General features: G+C 39.7%; 1 protein-coding gene across 7 annotated transcripts in view; it reads left to right on the top strand.

The window, feature by feature from the left end:
* Positions 1 to 22,870, top strand: part of INTS10 (integrator complex subunit 10) — a 33,140-nt gene that overhangs the window by 7,386 nt on the left and 2,884 nt on the right. For 3 of the 7 annotated variants that reach the window (XM_079140110.1, XM_079140108.1, XM_079140106.1), the window contains exons 7-16: positions 1,286 to 1,457; positions 3,064 to 3,233; positions 4,266 to 4,399; positions 7,724 to 7,877; positions 9,017 to 9,099; positions 10,137 to 10,289; positions 12,636 to 12,744; positions 17,319 to 17,398; positions 18,652 to 18,814; positions 19,959 to 20,052. In XM_079140110.1, the coding sequence (XP_078996236.1) occupies positions 1,286 to 1,457; positions 3,064 to 3,233; positions 4,266 to 4,399; positions 7,724 to 7,877; positions 9,017 to 9,099; positions 10,137 to 10,289; positions 12,636 to 12,744; positions 17,319 to 17,398; positions 18,652 to 18,814; positions 19,959 to 20,052 (1,312 nt within the window). Of the gene's footprint in view, positions 1 to 1,285; positions 1,458 to 3,063; positions 3,234 to 4,265; positions 4,400 to 7,720; positions 7,878 to 9,016; positions 9,100 to 10,136; positions 10,290 to 12,635; positions 12,745 to 17,318; positions 17,399 to 18,651; positions 18,815 to 19,958; positions 20,053 to 22,060; positions 22,184 to 22,870 lie in introns of all 7 variants that reach the window. The other 4 variants (XM_079140109.1, XM_079140107.1, XM_079140112.1 and 1 more) reach the window with 3 other exon arrangements.

The raw sequence follows: 22,870 nt of genomic DNA, 5'->3' as shown, positions 1-22,870 counted from the left end.
GGTGCTAAACCTGTGCGGTGTGTTACTATACTGAATATTGTAGGCCAGTGCAGCACAATGGTAACTGTTTGTCTAAATATATCTAAACACGTAGAGAAGGTAGAGTAAAAATAAAAGCTAAAAGATGAAGTATTTGTTTGGAGTACTCGCCATGATGGAGCCCATAGGACTAGTAGAAGTTGCTCTGGTGAGTCATTGAGTATGGAGTGAATGTGGAGGCCTAGGACATGACAGTACGCTGCTATAGACTTTATAACTGTACACTTAGTCTACACTAAATTTGTAAAACAATATGTAAAATTTATAAATTTGTAAAAAATGTATTACTGAAGTAATAAATTAAGCTTGGCTAATTGTAATATTTTTGTGTGTGTGGTACTGGGGATTACATTCAGAAGGTCTCTACTATAGAGACACACCCCCAGACCTCTTATTTCCTTTCACCATCTCCTGCCTCAGCCTCCTGAATTGCTGAAATGACAGGCACGTGCCACCTCTCCCAACTCCCTGTTGTAACTCTTTTACTATATATACTTTTCATTAAAATTTTTTTTTTTTACTTTTTAAAAATATTTACCTTAAAACACAAACATGTGGCACAACTGAACAAAAATATATTTTTTATATCTTTATAATCTTTTTTCTGTTAATTAAAAAGTTTTTTTTAACTATGCCACAAACACATTCTAGCCATGGCTGTGCAGGGTCAGGATCATCCATATCATACTCTTGTCCTTCCAGGAAGGTCTTCTAGGGCAATAGCATGCCTGGAACTGCCAGCTCTTACAGGGGCAGTGCCAGTGTTATTCTGGAGTCCCTCCTGAGGTTCTCAAGGAGTTGCCACTCTTCAGAAATATGCCCATGCTTCTTTTTGTTCTTCTTTCCTATTAGATTTGCTTGTAAGTAGAAATTTCACCATGATCTTTTCTCTCCATTAATGAAAACCTTTGGGTTTTCAGTCCTTTCAGGGAACTTGCTGAGGTCTACAAAAGCTGCTAAACCGTTCACTGTGAATTTTCTTGGAGGTTTTCTTGCAATTTCCTTTTTTTTTTTTTTGTCCCTTCTTCAGCGCATGTTCACTAGGTTATTGGAGTTTCAGCTCCATTCAATCTTGTGGGACGACTGTTGTGTGTGCAGTCCATCCCTGACTGAAGCGTTGAGATGCAGTACATGACTGTGATGTTGGGGTTCTGCCCTCTTTTCTTTCAAACGAGGAGTTAGACCTTATTTTCCTAATATTAAGTGGCAATGTTAATTGTAGGCTGCTTTTTTTCTCACATCTCAGGTGCACAAGATACGTCTGATTTAATGTCGCCTAGCAAACGTAGCTCTCAGAAGTACGTAATAGAAGGGCTGACTGAAAAGTCGTCTCAGATTGTAGACCCTTGGGAGAGGCTGTTTAAGATTTTGAATATTGTTGGAATGAGATGTGAATGGCAGATGGATAAAGGAAGACGGTAATAGTTTATTTCTGGAATTGCCTATCAAATTTTTTGATTCCCATAATCTTGGGATCCTTTTTTTAAAAAAAAAATTTCTTTTTTAATACATTTATTTATTTGTTTGTTTGTTTATGTAGGTATGTGGGGCTGAGGATCAAACCTAGTGCCTCACATGTGGTAGGCAGGCACTATACCCCTGAGCTACAACCTCAGCCCCACAAAAATACTTTTTTAAAGCTAATATAATGCATAGGTACACTTTTTAGGGGGAAGATTTTGTAATATTCAATATTTATGCAAAGAGTGTGGTTTTTCACTTTATTAAAAGATTCCTAGCTGAAATATGGACTCATAAAAAGATATTGAGTTTGAAGCTTTACATGGTACTTGGGAAAAAAATTTCCTGGCATGTGTCTGTCATGAAATTTTGGTCTGATCACTGCCCTAATTCAAAGGCGAACATTTGCAGACTACAAAGAATAATGTTAATATGAACAGACACTTCTCAAAAGAAGAAATTCAAATGGACAACAAATTTGTGAAAAAGTGCTTACCTTCCTCAGCCAGCAGGGAAATGCAAATCTAAGCCATAATGGGATATCACCCCAGTTAGAATGACGCTTATAAAAAATATTTAAAAATAACAAATGCAGGTTAGGATGTGAAGAAAAAGGAAACTTATACCCTGTTGGTGGGAATGTAAATTAGGATAGCCACTAGGGAGAACAGTATGGAGATTCCCCAGAAAAACTAAAAGTAGAAATGCCACATGATCCAGCTCTCCCATTTCTAGATATTTTATCCAAAGAAAGTAAAGTCTGCATGTCAGAGACAAGTGCAATGTCCAGGTTTGTTGCTTCATTCTTCACAGTAGCTAAGACGCAGAATCAACCTAGGTGCTCATCAACAGATGAATGTGTAAAGAAAATGCGGTATTTATGCCTTACAGAAAATTATTCAGCTTTAAAGAAGAAAGATATCCTATCGAAATGGATGGAATTGAGGGCATTGTTAAGTGAAATAAGTCAGATGGAGAAAGACAAACTCCACATGTTCTCTTTCATGTGGGTGTTTAGAAAAGCCAAATAGAATGTGATTACTAGAGGCTGCGAAGGCTGGAAGGAAGGGATAGTGAGAGGTGAGATCATAACTCCCCAAACACAGTTATGTAGAAATAATAAGTATCCTACTCACCAGTGGAAGCACTGTAGTTCACAATAAGTTGTTGCAGTTTTGTTTTTGTGTTTGTTTTTAGTAGTGTCAGGGATCAAACCCAGGGCCTTGTAGATGCTGGGTGAGTACCCTACAGTATTATCCCCAACCCCACAATAACTTCTTACATATTCTACAATAACTAGAAGAGAGGAATGCAAAGGCTCCAAACCCAAATGGTGATAAGGAGATGGAAACTAAATTATCCTGCTTTGATCTGGACATATTTTACACATGTATTGAAATATACCCATAGCATATTCCTTAAATATGTATATATGTAATAAAAGAATAACTCAAACACCTAGAGTTACATTTGGTACATGTAATATTCTGTCAGAACTTTTCTTTAGACCTTTTGTTGGTAAGTGCAGATAACTGATGCATTTTATCATTCTCTAACTTTCAGAAGCTATGGTGATATATTGCATAGAATGAAGGATCTCTGCAGATACATGAACAACTTTGATAATGAAGCACATGCAAAATATAAAAACCAAGTGGTTTATTCTACTATGTTAGTGTTCTTTAAGAATGCATTCCAGTATGTCAACAGCATACAGCCATCTCTCTTCCAAGGTTGGTTTACCACTTTTAGAGTGTTCCAAAATATGGGTCAGTGGCGAGGAGAACAAACTTGTTTACTTCTTTTACCTTTGTTGTTGGATCCAGAAACTGTAGATGATACTTGTGCTGTTTGTGGCTGGTGATCTATTTTGATTTAGTTTGGCGTAAGTTGGTAGTTTTTAATGTAATAATGTCATCTAAAATTCCTATGTAAAGGGTTAGAGTGGTACCGTGAAACTAAATAACAGATCACATGCCACTCATTTGAAAAAAGAGCAGATGTAGCAAAGTATCCAAGTAGAGTGGATCTTTGGGGAGGCAGTATACTGTCCAGAGGTGGTTTGGCACTGTCTGGAGACATTGTTTATTGCCATGGCTGGTGGGGAGGGGATGCTGATTAGCATCCAGTAGGTGGAGGCCAGGGATGGTGCCAAACATCTTCCAGCTCACAGGACAGCCCAGAAGGTTAATAGTGACAAGGTTGAGAAACCCTGGTAAAAGTTATTTGTCCATATTTTGACCACGTGTCGTGGGTTAAATTTACAAAACAAAGCTTACAAAAATTCACAAAGACATTACCATAGGCAAAGATTTAAGTAAGATATATGTTGAATAATGTGAATTAGTTCTAAAAAGTTTGAAAAATAGAAATAAGAGGGTGAAATCACCCATAATTCTATTATTTGAGGGTATTGCCTTATAGTTTTTCATATATTTGGATTTCGTTTGGTGTTTATAACCATATACGTAGTTTTGTTGTCTTTTTATGGTAACTTTTATGACTCATGGTCATTGTAAAAAAATGTTAAGATACCTAAGAACCAATACAAAGAGGAGCAACCACTTGTTTCCATTGCTGAGAGAGAATATTATTAGCCATTTGGTTTTCCCCTACATATGTGTGCTTGTTTCTTCAGCTATTCAGGATCACAGGGAACAAGTTTTTAAGGAAATTTATTTTGTTTGATGATTGAGCATACTTTCTGCTGATAATATCGTTTTTCCTGCTCCATTTTTAACTTTTGGTGTTTCTCCCACCCTTAGGTCCCAATGCTCCTAGCCAGGTTCCACTGGTTCTTCTTGAAGATGTGTCAAACGTGTATGGTGATGTAGAAATTGATCGAAATAAACACATACATAAAAAGAGGAAGCTAGCCGAGGGAAGAGAGAAAACCATGGTAAATCCTTTCAGATATAATTAACAGTATGCACTTATGGTTTGCTAGACACAGATTTTGTAAAATATGGTTTCAGAGCTCAATTGATAAAGCTTATTTATTTATTTATTTATTTTAAGTTATACAGTATAATCACTATAGAAGTGAGTGGATCTCACTGGAGGCCATCTTATTTCCAGGGAACATTGGGCAGTATCTAGAGCATTTTTAATTGTCACAGCTGTGCTCTGGGTGGGGAGGGTTTGGTAATTAGTATCTAGTAGGTAGAGGCCAGGGATAGTGCCAGACGTCCTCCAGCTCACAGGACAGCCCAGAAGGTTAGTAGTGACAAGGTCGAGAAACCCTGGTATGTTTTTTGTCCAGATTTTGACTGAATGGCATGGTTTTAATTTGCAAAACAAAGCCAAGACGACATTGCACATGGAGCAGGGTGCTGTAGTGGGTACTGGCCTCAGAATGGAAAGGGCCAAGGCATCAGGGCAACCTGAATGACTCACTTGAGACACAGGAAGGCTTTTGGGAAGTAGCAGCATTTGAAATCTGCCTGGAAGGGTGTAGGATTTTGCGCTTGGAATTGGGAGGTAAATTTTGTTGAGAGAGGACATTTTGCACAAAGATACAAGAGGCCAAAGAATGTGAATTTTCTTCCTTCAAACCAGCAAGGCAGCTAGCATGTGCAGGACAGTGATTCCCTTTCTTACAGTAAAGTCTGTCGTGAAGGCCCGTGTGTAAGGACAGTGGAGAGGCCTAGTGCAGGAGTAATACAGTCAGTGGCCAGGTAATCAGTACTTTCAGCTCTGCTGTTATATTGCAAAAACATCTGAAGACAATTCATGAACAACCACCACAGTCGTGTTCCAATAAAGCTTTACTTACAAAACAGGGTTTGGCTTACAGATGGCAGTTTGCTAATCCCTGCTATGGTGGAAATGCCTGAAGGGAGCCAAGAGTGCCGCCTACTTTTTTCCTTTCCCTTCCTGTATTTTCAGTTTCCTCACTCGCTCTTCTTAGTCCTTGAGTAGCATTTTTCTGGATCCTGGACATGATGAGAAATGTGCCTTAAGGTCCCATTAATCAGGGTCCCTAAGACTCTGTAGGAAGAGGATGGATTGGAGCCAGGGAGACGTGAAGCTGTTCTGAATGCTCATAGGTTATTAACTCTTCTGCTAAACTTAGTTATTCCTCCCAGAAATATGCACATAAACAGTTCTGCAGATTATTTCAGGGGCTGGCAGATGGCTTTGAGGCCTGACCATGAGCCCCAAGTCGAGCACTTTGCTTACCAGGCTTTCCCGATGCCCTGCGTCTGCTCTTTCCTTCTTGCCTGACACTCCCAGGTGGGCAGATCCCATCAGTGCTCCCCGCTGCCTTATCCAGGTGCTTCATGAAGACCGCTCACCCCCCTTCTCTATGTAGTAAAGGTTTTGTATCACCACTTTTGAGTGAAAGTATAATTTGTCCCCATATAATTCAGTATTTAACAGCCCCAGACCTCAATTTCTGTCCTTCCGCACCACTGCCTCTCTGGTTCCAGCCAACAAAATTCCTTGTCCAGACAGTCAGTGTGCTCATCTTTCACCCTTGCTCCCCACAGCCTCTTCTGTGCCTGCAGCCAAGGACCTTTTGAAACATGAATCAGGTTTCACACCCCTGCTTTACAACCTCTGGCGGGTCCTGAGACGCTGAGACTAAAGCCAGAGCTTGCAGAGCCCTCCAAGGGGCCCTTCCTTCTGCAGGTGCCCCTGCAGCACATGCGCTGTGTTCTCCCTCTGGCCGGGCCCCATTCTCAGCCCCTGTCCAGGTTGTGCTCTGTGGTTGGGGTGCTTTTTCCTCAGATGTCTGCCAGGCTGTGTGCTTGTCACTAAGGCCTCAGCCTCCCTGAAGATTCCCCTGAGCACTCATCTTAAGGAACTGCCCAGTGTTTCTTTTTATTAACTACTGTCTACACTTTCTTATGTACTTGCTTTTTGATCTCCTGTCTGTGTCCAAGCTCCACAGGTCAGTGGGTATGTGGTGATCTGGGCCGTGTTCCCCACCTGGGGCACGTTTGTGTGTGTCCCCTGCAGTTAGGAGAACTGTTGATTCAGCACGTTCCCTTGGCACTTCAGAGGGCACTTACCATCTCAGAATTAATTTCTCAAGATTTTAGAGACTATTTGAAATTCCCCTCACATCCGGAGTCCTTCATAAATTCCTGGTCTCCCTTGGAGTCAAAAATGCTTTTGATAGGTTGCAACAGTTTAAAAATACACAGCATTCATGGTGGTGGTGTTAGCTGTGATATTAGATTGTCACCGCTTGGGAATGAACAGAACCCTGAAGAGACAGTACACCTGAGAGACAGGCTGAGCTGTGGAAGGGCAGATGTCAATACTGAGGGAGGACAGTGGAGGCAGGTAGGGCCCCAGGCACGAAGAACAGCAGGAAGATACTAAGTTGTGAGAGTGGGTGGGGAGGCGCAGTCTCGGGGAGAGTGGCTTGGGGAGCAGGGCTTTCAGCTAAAACATTTATACGTATTTAAAATCATAGTGTGGTAAAAATCTGTAGGAATGATTGCATTTGTTTATTGGAGCCGTAACATCACCTATATGGAAGAAGAGGGTCAAGAACTTCCCAGCAGAAAAAGATTCAGTGGCGCCGTCTCACCTTCCCCGTACTGTGGCAGCAGGACAGGCTGTGCCCAGTGACGGTGGTGACCGTTGCCTTCTCGGCAGCCCACTTTTTTCTTCAACTTTGTAAGAGTTGAGATGAAGAGCAAAGAAGTAGAACTCTGACTTGTTACGCATAAGAGTGTTACTGAATAAGCAAGTACAAATTTCTGACCAAACACCTTCCACTGAGGGAGCCGAGCTAAGCAGGGGTGGCCCTGGAGAGCAGTCACATGTGGCGCACTTCTCGAACGGAATGTCTTCAGGGTCTCAGGCTTTGACTTTTTTTCTACTACATGACTGTTATTTAGGAAGCAAATAATGCCACATATTTTGGGGGAAAAGTAAATCATAAAGCAAGTACTATTTAAGCTGTATCTCTCAATGTAAGAATCTAATTTTTGGCTTTTATAAAATTGAAATTGTTTTGAAATTATCAGAAAATACGACTTTATCTTTGAAAAAACTTGATTTTATAAGTCAAACTGAATGTAAGAATATAAAGATGAAAATTTGTCCTTAAAGCTGAACTGTAAAATTTAAAAGATTTTATTATACTCATGTAATATTTTTTGGTATAAAATCCATGAAGACAGCATTAACAACAATAAATATAATGTTTCAGTGTATGTCTGTACTGAAAACTTTGAATTAATCATGCTTACATTCTTAGCAGAGTTCAGATGATGAAGAGTGTTCAACTAAAGGAAGAAATCGTCATATTGTAGTTAACAAAGCAGAACTTCCAAACTCCATCGAGGTGTTAGAAAGCTTTAAATTGGCCAGGGAGAGCTGGGAGCTGCTCTATTCTCTAGAGTTCCTTGACAAAGGTGAGAAAGTGCTTGTGGTATTGGTGGTGTTTGAATTTTTTTATATAAAATCATTATGCTACTTGAAATGTCAAGTGTATCATGGCTAATTAAACTGATTACAGAAGCTCACAAATGTTATAGAATTCTTTTTTGAACAGAATACCCAATTAATTTAATATTAATTAAATTAATATTCAAACGACATTGACTTCTTAGCTCCCACTCAAAGGGGTGTGTTATAATCAGAGTTGGGGTGCGCTTGCGGGAGTTTCAGTCTTTAATATTTATGTTGCTGGATTTCTGTTTTTGTTTTGTTTCCTGCTGGATTTCTTTTGAGTTGTTTTTTCCTGTTGCTTTGTATCTTCTTCAAGGTGTATGTGCCTAAGAATACAAAAGGTATTGCTGTATTTATCTACAGCAACTCTGTTGCCTGGAAAACTCATTCAAAAGCTATAAAGCTTTTTTTTTTTTTGGGTAAGGACATTAAATTAGAGAGGGTTTTATCTGTGTAACATTTAAGTTTTTCAACTCATTTTGAGATCACTAGCTCTTTGCTGACCAAAGCATCATTCCTATACTTTGGAATCGAGGCCTGATGCCCTCCTGTTAGCAGTGGACGCTCACCCCAGCCTCCTGTCACAACCTGAGACAGCCCTCAGGCAACTGTGTTGTGTATTTCTTAAGTCTGTGAAACATCATGCAGTCTTTCTTTGTTGCATGTAAAATTAGGAACACATGTAATATTTTGACGGAGATTTTTCCCTTAGTTATAAACTGACCTTTTTAAAAACAAATAAAACTTCTTAGCATCATTGTATGTGTATTGTTTTAACTGGGTGAAAATAAAATGGAACCTTTTCTGTGGAGAGCAAAATAGTTTGAAATATAAATGAAGTAACACAAGAAAAGCGCAGTTCTTGGCACATGAAGTGTGTTTGCAGATGTTGGTGTCTAATGCTGCTGTGTATTTCTGATAAGAGTTATGTCCTAACTGTACTTTCCAAATGAAACTCTGGAACATGGTTTTAGAAATCAATCTGAAGTTACTGTGCAGCTCTGGGTAATTTATCTGTTGTTCCTACTTGCTAGGTTTGTTTCCTTTCCTCTAATATGTTACATATTTTTGGTGAATTTGCTTTTGAATTCCTACTTATTAGAGTTTACAAGAATTTGTTTGGCATGGAAGACGGATACGTGGCTGTGGCTAAGAATCTTCCTCACGGATATGATTATCTACCAGGTAGAGTGGTATGCGGGTTCCCATGTCTGTATAGGGTGATTCTCTCAAACTGACTTTAACCGGCAAGGTGTGTTGTGTTCCTGCTGCGGGTGCTTCCTTGCTCTTTCACAAGGCTCAGTGTTTAGTATCTAAGGGATTACTGTCCACTTTCATCTCCAAGTGCTTCCAGAATTACCAGGCCATCCCTTCCCATGTTGCTCTTGGCACGTCCAGGCACACCTCCATGTGGAAGTGCAATTTTTAGTTTTCAACAGAAACTGAGTACTTCTCAGCCATTCTTTCCTTTGCTCTGGTGGAATCCAGCCTGCTGTTTACCAGCTTCTTAGGCCTAGAATAGTGAACACAATTTGCTAATGAGATGTTGAGACGTAGAGATTGCTAAGGTCATCCTTCATGAAGGAGAAATAGTGTTAGTAGTAAAATACTTCTTTCGAGAACTTGTGTTACTCTATTTAGTTTTAAGATTTAAGACCAGGAAGAAAAATCTTTATACAGTCAGCCTCCATATCTGTGCATTCTGTATCCACAAATTCAACTTACTGTGGATAAAAGAGTGTTTGGGAAAAAGATCATGTCTGTATTGAACCCATGCACTTTTTTGTCATTAGTCCCTAAACAATACGGTGTAACAGCTATATGTGTAACACCTACATTGTATTATGTATTGTAAGTAATCGAGAGATGATTTAAAGTGTAATGGAGATATGTAGGTTACATGCAAATACTACACGGTCTTATGCAAGGGCCTTGAGCACTTAACAGATTTTGGTATCCGGATCCTGGAACCAATCTCCTGAGGATTCCCAGGGATGACTGTACTTATAAAGTACCTCCATAATGAATTTCGTCTAGCTTTAAGTAAGTTGATTTTATTCTGTAGCTTAGTCTCCTTTTGTCCTGCTTAGCTGGTGATGCAGAGGTCACTTAGTTATAGTTGCTTCCTGGTAGCTTAATTAACTCTTGAGGGTTTTTTGATATATTTTTTTTTTGTATTAATGGCATTGTTTATTCCCTCCTTGCTCTTTTCTCTTTCTAAGGGTCAGTACAAAAAGGCAATAGCCAGCCTCCATCATTTAGCCGCTCTCCAGGGATCACTTTCTCAGCCACAGATCACAGGACAGGGGACTTTGGAGCATCAGAGGGCGCTTATCCAGCTGGCGACCTGTCACTTTGCCCTGGGGGAGTACAGAGTAAGTGCTGGGCACCTTGCACAGGGCCCAAGGTGCTCCAGACTACCCTGGGCTCTCTCTTTCTGAGAACAACTTTTCATTCAGTTCATGTTTTTCTGCATCTGATCTTTCTGTCTGAATTTAGTGCTTAATCTGTTGGCAAAAGCCACAATGGTTTCATTTTACTTTATTTTCTCTTTACCTTCCCTGAAGTTAGGCTCAGTGCTTTTCAAATTTCTTGTTCATTGTTCCATTTTGTTGGAAGGTGATTTTAAAAACTTTCAGCCTGGTTTTATTTTTCTTGTTTATTTATTTTTTAACCTCATATCTCTTTAAAGTGTTATCAGTTCTGTTGGGCTTAGAAAGAAGAGGCCTTTGCTAATGGGAAATGGAGAATTTATTTTTAGCTTATCCAGACCTCAGGTTCTCTTTTAGGTGTTGAGGACACCACAGGTGGTGTGGCAGGAGCAGGTTTGTGAATGGATCTGTTTGCTTTCAGAGGCTGAGTCCTGCTGCAGGGAGGGGACCACAGTTTTTACCTTTGAATTTCTTACAACACCTACCACAGTGATCTGCACAGCAGGATTACTCTACAAACTTTTGAATTCAATTAAAATAAGACCTTTTTATTATATGTAGATACTGTATAAATTCCAGGTCACTATTTAAGACACAAATTATTTCTCTCTGGGGTCCCTTTTGTAAGGCCCTCATGACCTACTCACCTCCCATAGGCCCTCTCCTGGTACTCTTACTTCGGGTGCTTGGTTTTAATATATGAATTCATGGGATGGAGGCACGGGTTGTGCAGTACAGACATTCCGACCATAGTAGTGACCCTTAGATGGGAAATTTTGAAGTCACAATTGACTCAATCTAGCCCATCTTTCAGATTCTTCCAGTAGGATATTAATGTATTTTTATTGTCCCCACCCAAATCCTTGCTTTCCAACTGAGGATTTTGCTTGTAGTCTTTTTTCCAAACTTATAAAATTATGGTCATTGCTGTCTAAGATACTGCTTTCAACATTCCGCTTAACTGAAGTATTAGCTTTCTACTAGCTCAGGGTTGGACCAGGCTTTGGGGTGGGGTATATGGGATCCTTGCATCCAGAGGTGGTGTAATCAGAGTTGGAGAGAAAAGTATAAACTTATCTAAGTTAAAATAAAATATAGATAAATATAACTTATCTAACTTAATATAGATAAGTATAACTTATCTAAGTTAAAATACTTAATATAGATAAGTATAACTTATCTAAGTTAAAATAAAATATTGTTATGCCCAGACATTTGCACAGTAGACATCGGGGGAAGGACACTCCTTGTACTAGCTCAGTGATGCGGGGCCAGTTGCCTCCCCTGGACTGATTGCCTCTTAACCACCAAGCTGCCAGTCTCTAAGCTAGAGCTTCACGACCACATGGCCGTGGATGGGTCCAGATGCACCATGACAGGGATTCCTTGGCCCTCAAGACAGTTGCCAGTGGCCTGGGGCAGCTAGAACTGCCCAGTGTCAGTGGCTGCCAGCTCTGAGCACCATGCAGACATTGTTTTCTGAGTATGGGAAGCATGGGTTTAAAGCTCCTCCCCTCATGTGGAACTTGGAGGTAATGTAAGGTTGGCTTCACCACAGAAGGTGCTCACTAAAGGCACTCTGATCACCGTTATTAGCATCTGAATGGACAGAAAGGAGGTGAGCAGCAGTACCACTCCCCGGGGATCCAGCCTGCATGGGGGCATTCATGGCTTCTCTCCCCTGCGGGCCTGCTTCTGTCCCTCCCCTCCTAGCCCCTCAAGTAAGTCACCCAAACCAAGATGCAGCCCTTCCCATCTCCCTCTCCTGCTCGCCCAACCTTTTCCTCTTAGAGAAGAGGATCCTCCCCCGGTAAGGCTCAGGTCACGATTACCTCTGTGCCCAGAGCTTTTCCTGCTAGTCTGGCCTGTGTGTTGCCACAGTGTTCCTGTGCTTTGGTCACTCTCGGTCCTCCTCTGCTGCACGCCGTCGTGTTACTTTCCTAGCCAGTGAGTGAGGGCGGGCTGTACGGCAGGGCCACCCTTCTTTTAGATGCTGCTGTGTGTTGAACTCCTGGGTGATTTTGTTAATTCTCGATGAATTCTTAAGTTTTCTTTTGATTGTTAATAGCAAAGAATGGATTCTTGTCCCCTCCAGTGTGTAGATTTCATCTTGCTCTTACTTTCTCTGTACTTGCTATGGAGCAAGTGGTGATGCTCACATGGAGACCGTGGTGTTAGGACAGAGTGTCCCGTGTCCCCATGGTGCCTGGTTATTTGCTGCAGATATTTGCCATTAGGTTTATTTGTTTCAGTCCAGAAAGCTCAGGTCCGTGGTTTAATGTTCCTCAGATGACGTGTGAGAAAGTCCTTGACCTGATGTGCTACATGGTGCTCCCCATTCAAGATGGAGGCAAATCACAGGAAGAGCCCTCAAAGGTGAAGCCCAAATTTAGAAAAGGTACAGTGACAAATCTTACTATTCTTCTTTTTTTTTAAATTTCTTTTAGTTGCCAGTGGACCTTCATTTTATTTATTTATATGTGGTGCTGAGAATCGAACCCAGTGCCTCACGCGTGCTAGGCAAGCACTCTACCACTGAGCCACAACCCCAGCCCTGTTCTTACTATTCTTCGATAAAAATAGCTGTAGAACTCAAGGCAGAGAGTGTTTTACAGTTCCTACTGAGACAGTGTGATTGCAGGGCTTCCCAGATTGTTTTGTAGAAAGTTAATCCAGGCCAGGCTCTTCTCACAAAGCGGCTGTCAGCTTGTCTTCCAGAGCGCCCCACTTCCTTAGTCTGTTATCTCTGGAGAATATCACTCTTTCCTATTGTGGCCAATTCTAGGAAAAATTGCAGATGATTGATAAGGAGGTCTGTTTCAGCAGGGACAAGGCTATTTTGAGCTTCACCTCAACTTTCACGTTTTTTGAAAAACCAAATTTAAATCTAAGTTCCTACCTTAAAATTAGAAAAAAGAAAAGCAAATTAAGCCTAAAGAACACAGAAGACAGGAAGTGATAATTCTAGAGTAGAAATTAATAAAATGGAAACAATAGGGAAAATGAATAAATCCCTAATTTTTAAAAATTTTACAAAATTGATAAACTTGTATGAAAATTAATCAGAAAGAAGAGGAACACAAATTAGTCTCAGGAATGAAAAGGTAAATGTCATTAAAGACCCTACTGAGATCAAAAGGACAGCAAGCAAATGATTTATGCCAATCAATTTAACAACTTAGATGAAACTAAGAAGTTATTTGAAAAGCACAACTTACCAAAACTGACAGAAAATAATGTAGAAAAACTGAATTTTCTCATAGCTAAAATAATTAAATTTGTTATCAAAAACCTACCCACGAAGAAAATGCTAGGTCCAAATGACTTTACTGATGAATTTTATTAAGAATGGCACCAATCCAGTACAAATTCTTTCAGAAAACAGATGAAGATTACTAGCTCACTTTTTAAGGCCAGCATAACCAAATGAGAGGTTTATAAGAGAAGAACATTAAAGGCCAGTTTCTACCATGCATACACATGCACATACTTAATGAACTATTAGCAAATGGAATATAGCAGTGTGTGAGAAGGATAATAGGACCAACATGCCAAGGCAGAGTAACATACAAAAATCAATGTGATTCATCACAAAAGCAATCAATGGAGAAAAATCATTCTTCCGATTCTTAAGAGACACAGAAAATAATTCTTATTTGTGATAAAAACTAATCTTAACAAACTAGAAAAAGAAGGAAATGTTCTCAAAATCATATGTAACTATAAAATATTGAATGACTTCCCCCAATACAAAGATGTCTGCTCTCACCACTTCTGTTCAACATGCTGGAGAGTCTAGCCAGTATAGTAAGGCAAGAAACAAGAATAAAAGCTTTTTAAAGATTTAAAAACAAGTGACATCACAGTCACATACTTGGCTACATAGGAAAGCATATGGAATCTCCAGCAAGCTACTAAAACAAACAGGGAGGGCCAAAGATGTATCTCAGGGGCAGAGAGCTTGCCTCTTGCCTTAAGCCTGGTATGCTTAAGACCTTGGATTTGCTCCTCAGCACAGAAAAAACAACAAAACAAAAACTAATAGGTAAAATTTCCAAGGCATTTCAGTATGCAAAAGAGTAAATTCAGTTCATATATGCTAGTAATAAGCAACTGAAAAATGAAATTTTTGGTTCTAATAACCTAAAAAATAAGACATATAGGAACAAATATAATGAAAGATGTGTAACCTCCACTTTGTATATTATGAAACATTTCTGAGAGAAATTAAAGATTAATTTTGACAATGGATAGATCACATTTATAAACTCAGAAGATTCAGTTTTGTTAAGGTACCATTTCTCCCCAGATATGTCCATAGATTCACTGTAATCCCAGCAAAATCCCAGCAGACTTTTAAGGAACAAACTGAATATAAAATCTATATAGAAATATAATCTGGAATTATGAAAACAGTTTAAAAAAGATAAAATTGGATGACTTAGGCTGCCTGATAAGAAGTATAAAAATGCAGCTGTCAGAATGGTATTGGTATAAGAGTAGAGAATCCAGACATAGAGCCACACAGATGTGGTCAGATTATTTCTGATAAAGGCACCAAAGTAATTCAGCAAGGAAAGGAAGCCTTTCAGCAAATGGTACTGTACAAGTTATTTTATATTTGTTTGAAGTTTTCTATAATAAAGGTTCTTAAAATAATCAGTCCATCCTAGACTTCTTAAAAAATCAAGTATCCCTGTGAAACAGAAGCAGCTCAGGTGAATCAGATGATCTAGCTGACATCGAGACTTATTTTAAAGCCCTAAGGATTGACCAATGGAACAGAAGAGAAAACTGAGGGGTTCGGCTCAATGGCAGAGCACTTGCTGGCCTGTGCAAGGCCCTTAGATCTAGCTCCACACTGCAAAAATGAACCCCCCCCCAAAAAAAAAAAAAAAAAAACAAGTGACATTACAGTTCAGTGAAGAAAGAATGCAGTTATCCAGTAAGTAATACTGAGACAGTTAATTATCCAGTCATAAAAATTGGGATTCCTCCTGAATGGGCTTTACACAAAAATCTTTTAAATTTTAAGGTTTAAATATGAGCATTACATTTTTAAAACTTTTAGAAGAGAATTTTTTTGCCTTCTCAGTAGGTTGGACTACAAAGAACACAGAATGAAGGAAAAAATTAGTAAATTTGTCAGATTAAAATTTAAGTGCAAACAAAAGATATTCTGAGCAAAGTGAAAGATAAGCCATAGAATGTCAGGAAATGGTCTAGCACATAAAATCAACAAAAACTTAATATCCAAAAGGTTGAAAGAGTTCAGATCAATGAGAATAACGAACCAACTTCACATCATAAATTAAGCAAAGGATATGAAGAACAGATTAACAGAGGCAGAAATCCAAATGGCCTAAAGCTCTTTAAAAAGGTTCTCCTCCTATTAGTACATGGGAGATTCAGATTAAAACAGTGTGCTGCAGTTTTATACACTTCAGAATTCAAAAATGAGAAAGTGGCAATACTTATTCTTAGGATCCTAGAGAGCACACCAATCTTGCATTTCTAGGAGGTGTGTAGAATTGTATAGCCATTTTGGAAACTAGTTGAGCATTATCAAATTGAACATATCATTACCTAGTTACATACCTTGTCTCCTAGTTTTGTACATTAGATCAGTGTTTTTCAAACTGTGGGTCCTCACCCACTGGATCATGAGTTTCAGACTGGAATTTTTTTGTTTGTTTAATCATTTTGGTCCTAGGGATTGGCAGGTGTTTATCCACCGAGCCACCTCCCCAATCCTTTTTATATTTTATTTTGAGATAGGTCTTGAAAGTTGCTTAGGGCCTTGCTAAATTACTGAGGTTGGCTTTGAACTCAGATCCTCCTGCCCCAGCCTCCTGAACCACTGGGATTATAGGTGTGCACCACTGTGCCTGTCAGGAATTTTCTTTCCTAATAAAATAGAATAGAATATTTTTCAATGTCTGTGTCTAAATATTATTTATAAATATTATTTCATGAATCATTTGTTTTAGATCTATAAACAAGTGTTAAGTTTGTAGAGGATTCCCAGGTAAAAAATGTATTTGGGGGAGAGCAAAAAATGAAGAATTTATTTCTTCCTGCTACTTGCCTTTGGGTGGAGAAGGATTTAGTATAAAAAGAACACAGACCATAAAGGAAGAGATTGAGATCTTGGTTTGAAAGCCATTGCTTGTGTTTTTTTTTTTTTTTTTTCCCATAAGTGCACAAGAAAATACATATAAGAATATTTATTTCAGCATTGTTTTTAATAGTAAAAAATTGGAAGCCTCAATATCTACCATAAAGAGAACAAATAAATCCATTGTGGTATGAGTAAATAACAGAATACTGTAAACCACTAAAAATGAGTGAACTGTAGCTACACGAATTGTTATGATAAACCTGAAACATGAGATCCAGTTAAGAAAAGCAACTTGCGAAAGGATTCAGAGGATGGCACCATTTAATATAATGGACAGAAAATAAGCAAAACATCCCTCGTGCTGTTATGAGTGCAAACTGATGAGTAAGAGTTTGCAGTGTGTGGGGGAATGACAGCCACCAGGCTGAGAACTGTGCCCACCTCCTGGGAGGACAGAAAAGAATGTATCAGAAAGATTCAGCTGATTTTGAAATGGTTGGTATTAAAATCTTTTAAAATTAAGCAAAATGTTAATGTTTTCTAAAACTGTGATGAGCACATTGTTTGCAGTGTTCTCTTCTTAAGTTTCTGAATAGTTTAGGTGTTTTATAATTTTAAAATCAAGTCTTTAAGTGAGCTTAAGAAAGAAAAAGAAGATTGCAAAGTGAAATCTAGAAACCATTAGAAACCAGTCCCACCATCTAAGAGTATAGTTATGGCTTAAGTGTATTAGGAATCATGTGATGTTGTTTATCCTTTATACTGTTGGAAGGAAGGCATCTTGAACATTTGCTTTTTCCAAGCTGTTTTCTTGGATAATAGCATTCATTAACATTGTGGACTCTTGTTAGGTTCTGATCTGAAGCTTCTGCCCTGTACCAGTAAGGCTATTATGCCATACTGCCTGCATTTGATGTTAGCCTGTTTTAAGGTAAGCTTAAAGTCGATTGACATGCAAAACATTTAATGTGAAATATTGTATTGATGACTTGGAATGACTTGAATTGAGAACCTTATTAACGATTATTAGTACAATCTAAAGGGCAAGTTGGTATAGAGGGAAAAGCACATGGGCTAGAATTAACAGATATGAAATAAAAACTGCAGTTGGTAAGATGAGAGGGGATTTTTCCTGTCTTCAAGAAGTTTACAAATAATAGTGGAACAGATATGCAAATAACCTTGCCTATAGTAGTGTTCAGTAAATATTTTGTAAGTTAATATACAGGTCAGACTATATTAGCTCTAGAAGAAAGGAACATAAATGCCATGGAGTTTGTAGAGGGATGAAAAGTTCATTATCATAAAGATATGGGGGATAAAGACATTTTATTTGTTTTAGTTGTAGATGGACACAGTACCTTTATTTTATTTATTTTATGTGGTGCCGAGGATTGAACCCAGTGCCTCACACATGCTCGGCAAGAGCTCTGCCACTGAGCCACAACCCCAGCCCTGATAAAAGCAGTTTAGATATGAGAATGAACACCAGTAAAGACCCAATAGTGTTGGAAAGGTTCAAGGATTGTTGAAAGGATACCAGGGCCCTGGTATAGGTAGAATGGAGCCTTAGAATTAGAGATTTGTGAGCCAGGCAGTAACATTATTGGTTCTCCACTGTAGAGCATCAGTTCCCTAACTTAACTCTGAACCACCGGGAACAACAGAAAGATATGAAGTATGATTTTATGTGTAGCTGGCCATTTAAAACAAAAAATTCCTTTGGCTATTTCTCTAGTTCATATTCCTTCTTACTCACTGCCTTCCTTTCTGTCCAGTCCCAGGTTCTCCTCAAACCTTTCTCTCTTGGATAGATGGCCTCTTGCCCATCTTTTCCACTCACCCCTTAGGTCTTCAGAATCTTTCCTCTGTTATGCAGGTTGACTTAGCTTTCTGTAGCCATGATTCCAAAAATCAAAAGCTTCCGGGTCACGCATGTCCAACTCCCACTAAATACCTTGCCATCAACCTGTCCAGCGCATTGCAGAGGGAGCCTCTGGCTTCTCTGATTAAGATCTACCCTTCTTAGAAGGCAATTGTGCTGTTTTCTGCTCTGTTCCCTTTTTTCCTTAATGATGTTATTGACATTTGTATATGCGGCATTATTTTAGGAGGTAATATTTGGTGCACTTTAGATTACCCTGTGATTTCCTTTTCTGACTGGTTTAAATCTTTGTCTCCCAGCTCAGAGCTTTCACAGACAACAGAGACGACATGGCCTTGGGGCATGTGATCGTATTGCTTCAGCAGGAGTGGCCACGAGGAGAGAATCTTTTCTTGAAGGCTGTTAATAAGATTTGCCAGCAAGGAAATTTCCAATATGAGAATTTTTTCAATTATGTTACAAGTATCCTTTTTCTTGTTTAAGCATAACAGGTTCTAATTTCTTAGAGGGAATACATGATACTAAAATGAATGAACCACTCTGGGTAAAAATACTGGTTCTTACTATTTGGGGGGAAAAAGGGAAAGAATGGTTATTAAAAGTGGGACTGTACAGTTGGTTTTATAGAAGTCATCAAAGGGTTCAAAGATTAATTCAGGGCATCAGGAATATCAACAACCTTGTTCTGTTTTCCACTTCTAGCTGACCTCTAAGAAGGTATCCAAGATGCCTGAAGTGATAATCTGCAAGTTGTGGACAAGCCTAGACTGACCGGTTTAGCAATAAAAAATAATAGTTCCCTGGCCTTCATCCATCAAAAGAGTACTCCCCTGTCCTCTCCTGGGACATCGACTGTCCCCTGAGATTGCCTATTAGCACATCATGCCACACTGTCAGAGCTACCCATGAGCCCCAACCAAAGGTGCTGTTATCAATGATGGGCAGTGCTTTAGTTCACAGTTAGGAAAAAACCTTTGAATTGAAGGTTTTACACCAGTTTAGGTATTTTTATTTCATTGCTTTTCTTAATATATTATTCTGAGTTGCAAGAGGTATGTGTTCTTTGTCCAAGTGCTCAGAGCAGTGAGTTAAAAACTACTGAACAGATGCCTTTTGAGAATCTAATGAAAGTCATAACTTTTCACCAGAAAAATGTGTATATGAATATCATCAACATTTTGGGTTAAGTTTGCAAGATTCACAGATGCTTCCTTCCCTGAAGCCTCTAAGGATCCTTGCACACTAGGTATTTTTTTGATGTATATTCTATAACACAAAATAGTCCTCCCCATACCAACTACCTCTTTGATTTCTTATTAAGAAAAAAATTGTTTTTGCTCTTGTAATCTTGTAGACTCTGCTAAATCATCACTGTGGAAAAAACACATTGTCCTAATATCCATCAGCCTGGCACATCTGAAGCCAGCACTCTCTTTATGAGGCAGTTGGGTTGGTCCAAGAATCATAAGTTTTGAAATCTGATAGACCTGGGTTTCAGATAGTCTGCAATCATTAGTGGGATGTGGAGGACAAGTCTGTCAGTTGCTGGGAGCCAGTCCCACCAGAGAACACTGAGCAGCTGTGGTTTACCTGAATGTGGCTGCAGACATTGATATGCTGGAGGAGTTTGCCTACTTGAGAACTCAGGAAGGTGGCAAGATTCATCTGGAATTACTCCCCAACCAAGGAATGCTGATCAAGTAAGCACCCTGTCTTCTGCTCTTCCAAGCCACGGGCTCACCTTTTGTATACTTATGTGGACTATATGTCAACTTCAGTTCCTTTCCAAAGTGTGATAGAAAGGAGTCCAAACCTGTTTCTGTTTCTGAGGGTCAGTTTGATTCTGGGTATCTTTTGAAAGATTTGTGTTTCCTTAACTAAAAGATATTTTGAAAAAATATTTAAATTGGAGTATTTCTGTCAAACTTTTTCACTGGGCAGAAGGTTCCTTTCCTTTCCAAGATGTACATTGATTGTATAAATTCATGATAGTCACAAAGGGCTTTTTACAAAGAGCAGCCATGTTTAAAGTCATACTGGGTTAGGAAAATTTATTAGGAAAAACTACAGATTTTATTTATAAACTATACTTGAAGCCCTCATTGCTCATATAGCACCGAGTGGAATAGCCCAGTGTAGTGCCTCCAGGAAGAAGCCACCTGCCCCCTGTGAGGGTAGGAGTGCTGGCCCTCAGCCCCGTCCCCCATACCACAGCATGTTACTGAAATTTCAGGTTGACCCAGATGAAAATGTGAAGTTAGTGACCATTTATGATTTTTAAATAGCTCATAATTTTGCTTCTCTCCTCAATCCTCATTGTAGTTTGGGTAATAGCCCCTCCCTGCTGTGAGTGCCTCGTGCAGTTTTATTTTCATACTTCCTCCTTCGCTTCCTGCATACTCAGTGTGTCTGCAAGTCAGTGTTAGAGGCACTTCAAGGGACTAACCCTGAGTGGGAAGAAAGTACCTCAGTGGTGGACTTAGAGTTTTCAGTTGTTGAAAGCAAAAATCCACATCTTGCTGTGTCTTTGGAGAGTCTTAGAAATGTTGAGGAAGGGAAATAAGAAATGTTCATTCTGGATTTCTACAACCTCAGTAATTTGGCACATAGCAAACATTTCTGTTCATGTCCTACCTAGCAAAGAATAGCATCTTGTGGAATCCATTCTGAAGAATGGAGATGAACTGTTTCATCTTGCAAAGGATACTCAGTATTCTAAACCTTTAAAAGAAAAGGACAAATGCTCTTAAAAAAAAAAAAAAAAAAACCTGGTGCCTTTATCCATGAAGGTGACTTAGGCAAGGTGGACTGGCATGCTCCTCTTCCCCTCTCCCCTCAGTGTCCCAAGATGGTAAATCAAAACTATGGGAAAAATAAATAATGGCATGGTTCAAAGTACTGCTGACACTGTGTGGGAATAGATCACTTTTGATATTAGAGCCTAAGGAATCCCTTTTGTGTTAGGATTTCTAGGTTTTAAAACAGAATATACAAACATATCTTTAATAAAGGTTTTTAGTTAATCAACAATCCTCATACAAATGGTCATAACAGAAAGATCCTCAGGTAGAACCAGACTCCACCTAGATGGGTTAAACATACAGAGAATTATCCTGTTACCCAGATCCTGCTTCACTGTTGGGGGATTGGTGAGAGAACAGGCTGTCAGACACAGTGGAACCTCAGTCTTCCTTGTACTGAGCCTTTCTTCTTTTCTCAGTGCTTCTCGAGCTGAACAGTATCATGGGCACTTGCAGAAAATCCCTAGGACAAGAAATTAAAGGAAAGAAGCATCCGATACCCCAACAGTGTCACTAGGAGGGGTCGTTTATGTAAAGGGTACCCAGCCTGCATTTCCAGGCTTCTGAGGGGCAGTTCCGTGCTCTCCCACCCTGACATGTCTACTGCTGAATTTCTTCAAACTTCCTATAGAGGACAAGCCTCTTGGGAAACCTGAAGTTTCATTGGTTTGGAAACAGGAATAGGGATTGTTACCTAGTGATCTGACCTCGTAGGAATTTTCTGGGTCTTCTCTGTGTGGGTCTTGAGCGAATTTGAAGCCTATATTTCAGATAACTTATACCTAAGCTACAGAGGAGAAGCAAACTACATAAAAAGAGAGCTTTTACTAACTGAGGTGTTATTAGACTCTTGAATAAAACTATCTATATTCCTTTTCCCTTTGGGTTCCAAACAAATTCTCTGAAGCCATTGCAGACCTTGTGGGTGGTCCCTCCAGATGAGTGGCAGAGATGTTGTGAGCAGTGTACAGCTCCTCCCCTTGGGTAAGGTTGTGAGTCGTCCTAGTTGTGGCATCTCCGATGCAAGCAGGTACAGTACACTCCCGAGGGCACCTGGTGCCTGACCTAAAGGAGAGATAAGCTCCTGTTATGTAGACATTTTGCTGACAAGTGTTTTAAAATAGAGAAATGTTTCTATGCTGATATTTGCAGTACCTTAGTCGTGTTCGACTGGATTAAAATGGAAAACGATGTGTCGAATGAGGTGATCACCAGCTAATATGCTAAATCTTTGTTGTTGCAGAATCCCGCAAAGCCCTGGGTCCCAGACTCATCCCCCCCGTCAGTTGCTTTTCTCAATACTTGGTTCAACTTCAAACTCACCCTTTATCCACAACGTTGCCAGCCCCTCTAGTCCTCTTGGAAGGGCCTCTCAGTTTGAGGTTTCAGTCCTGTCCCTGTTGGCCACACAAAGTCACCAGGTGTATTTCTGGGACTTTGGTGGGATGAGAAGCGTGTAGAGTAAAGGAAGCTGGATTGGAACACCTGTCTGCTCAAACGCGAGCCCCTCCCCTCTGCTGTCCAGTCGCATTTCATCGTCCTCTTCCTCACTGATGGCTTTTAATACCAAATCTCACGTGGGCTGAGCTCTGGGACCAGGAACCAAGACACCTCTGGACTCGCACCAGCAGCGAGTGCAGTGAGGGCTCGCTAGCTTCTCCCAGTCTCCCTGAAAACACGCCGTGGCCAGGGGCTTGTCAAGGTTAAAGTTTCTGTA

Source organism: Sciurus vulgaris (genome assembly GCF_902686455.1).
Source record: "Sciurus vulgaris genome assembly, chromosome: 5".
In the NCBI taxonomy this organism is placed as follows: Eukaryota; Metazoa; Chordata; class Mammalia; order Rodentia; family Sciuridae; genus Sciurus; species Sciurus vulgaris.
The sequence above is the reverse complement of the archived record's forward strand: the minus strand, read 5'-3'. Positions and strand labels throughout refer to the sequence as shown.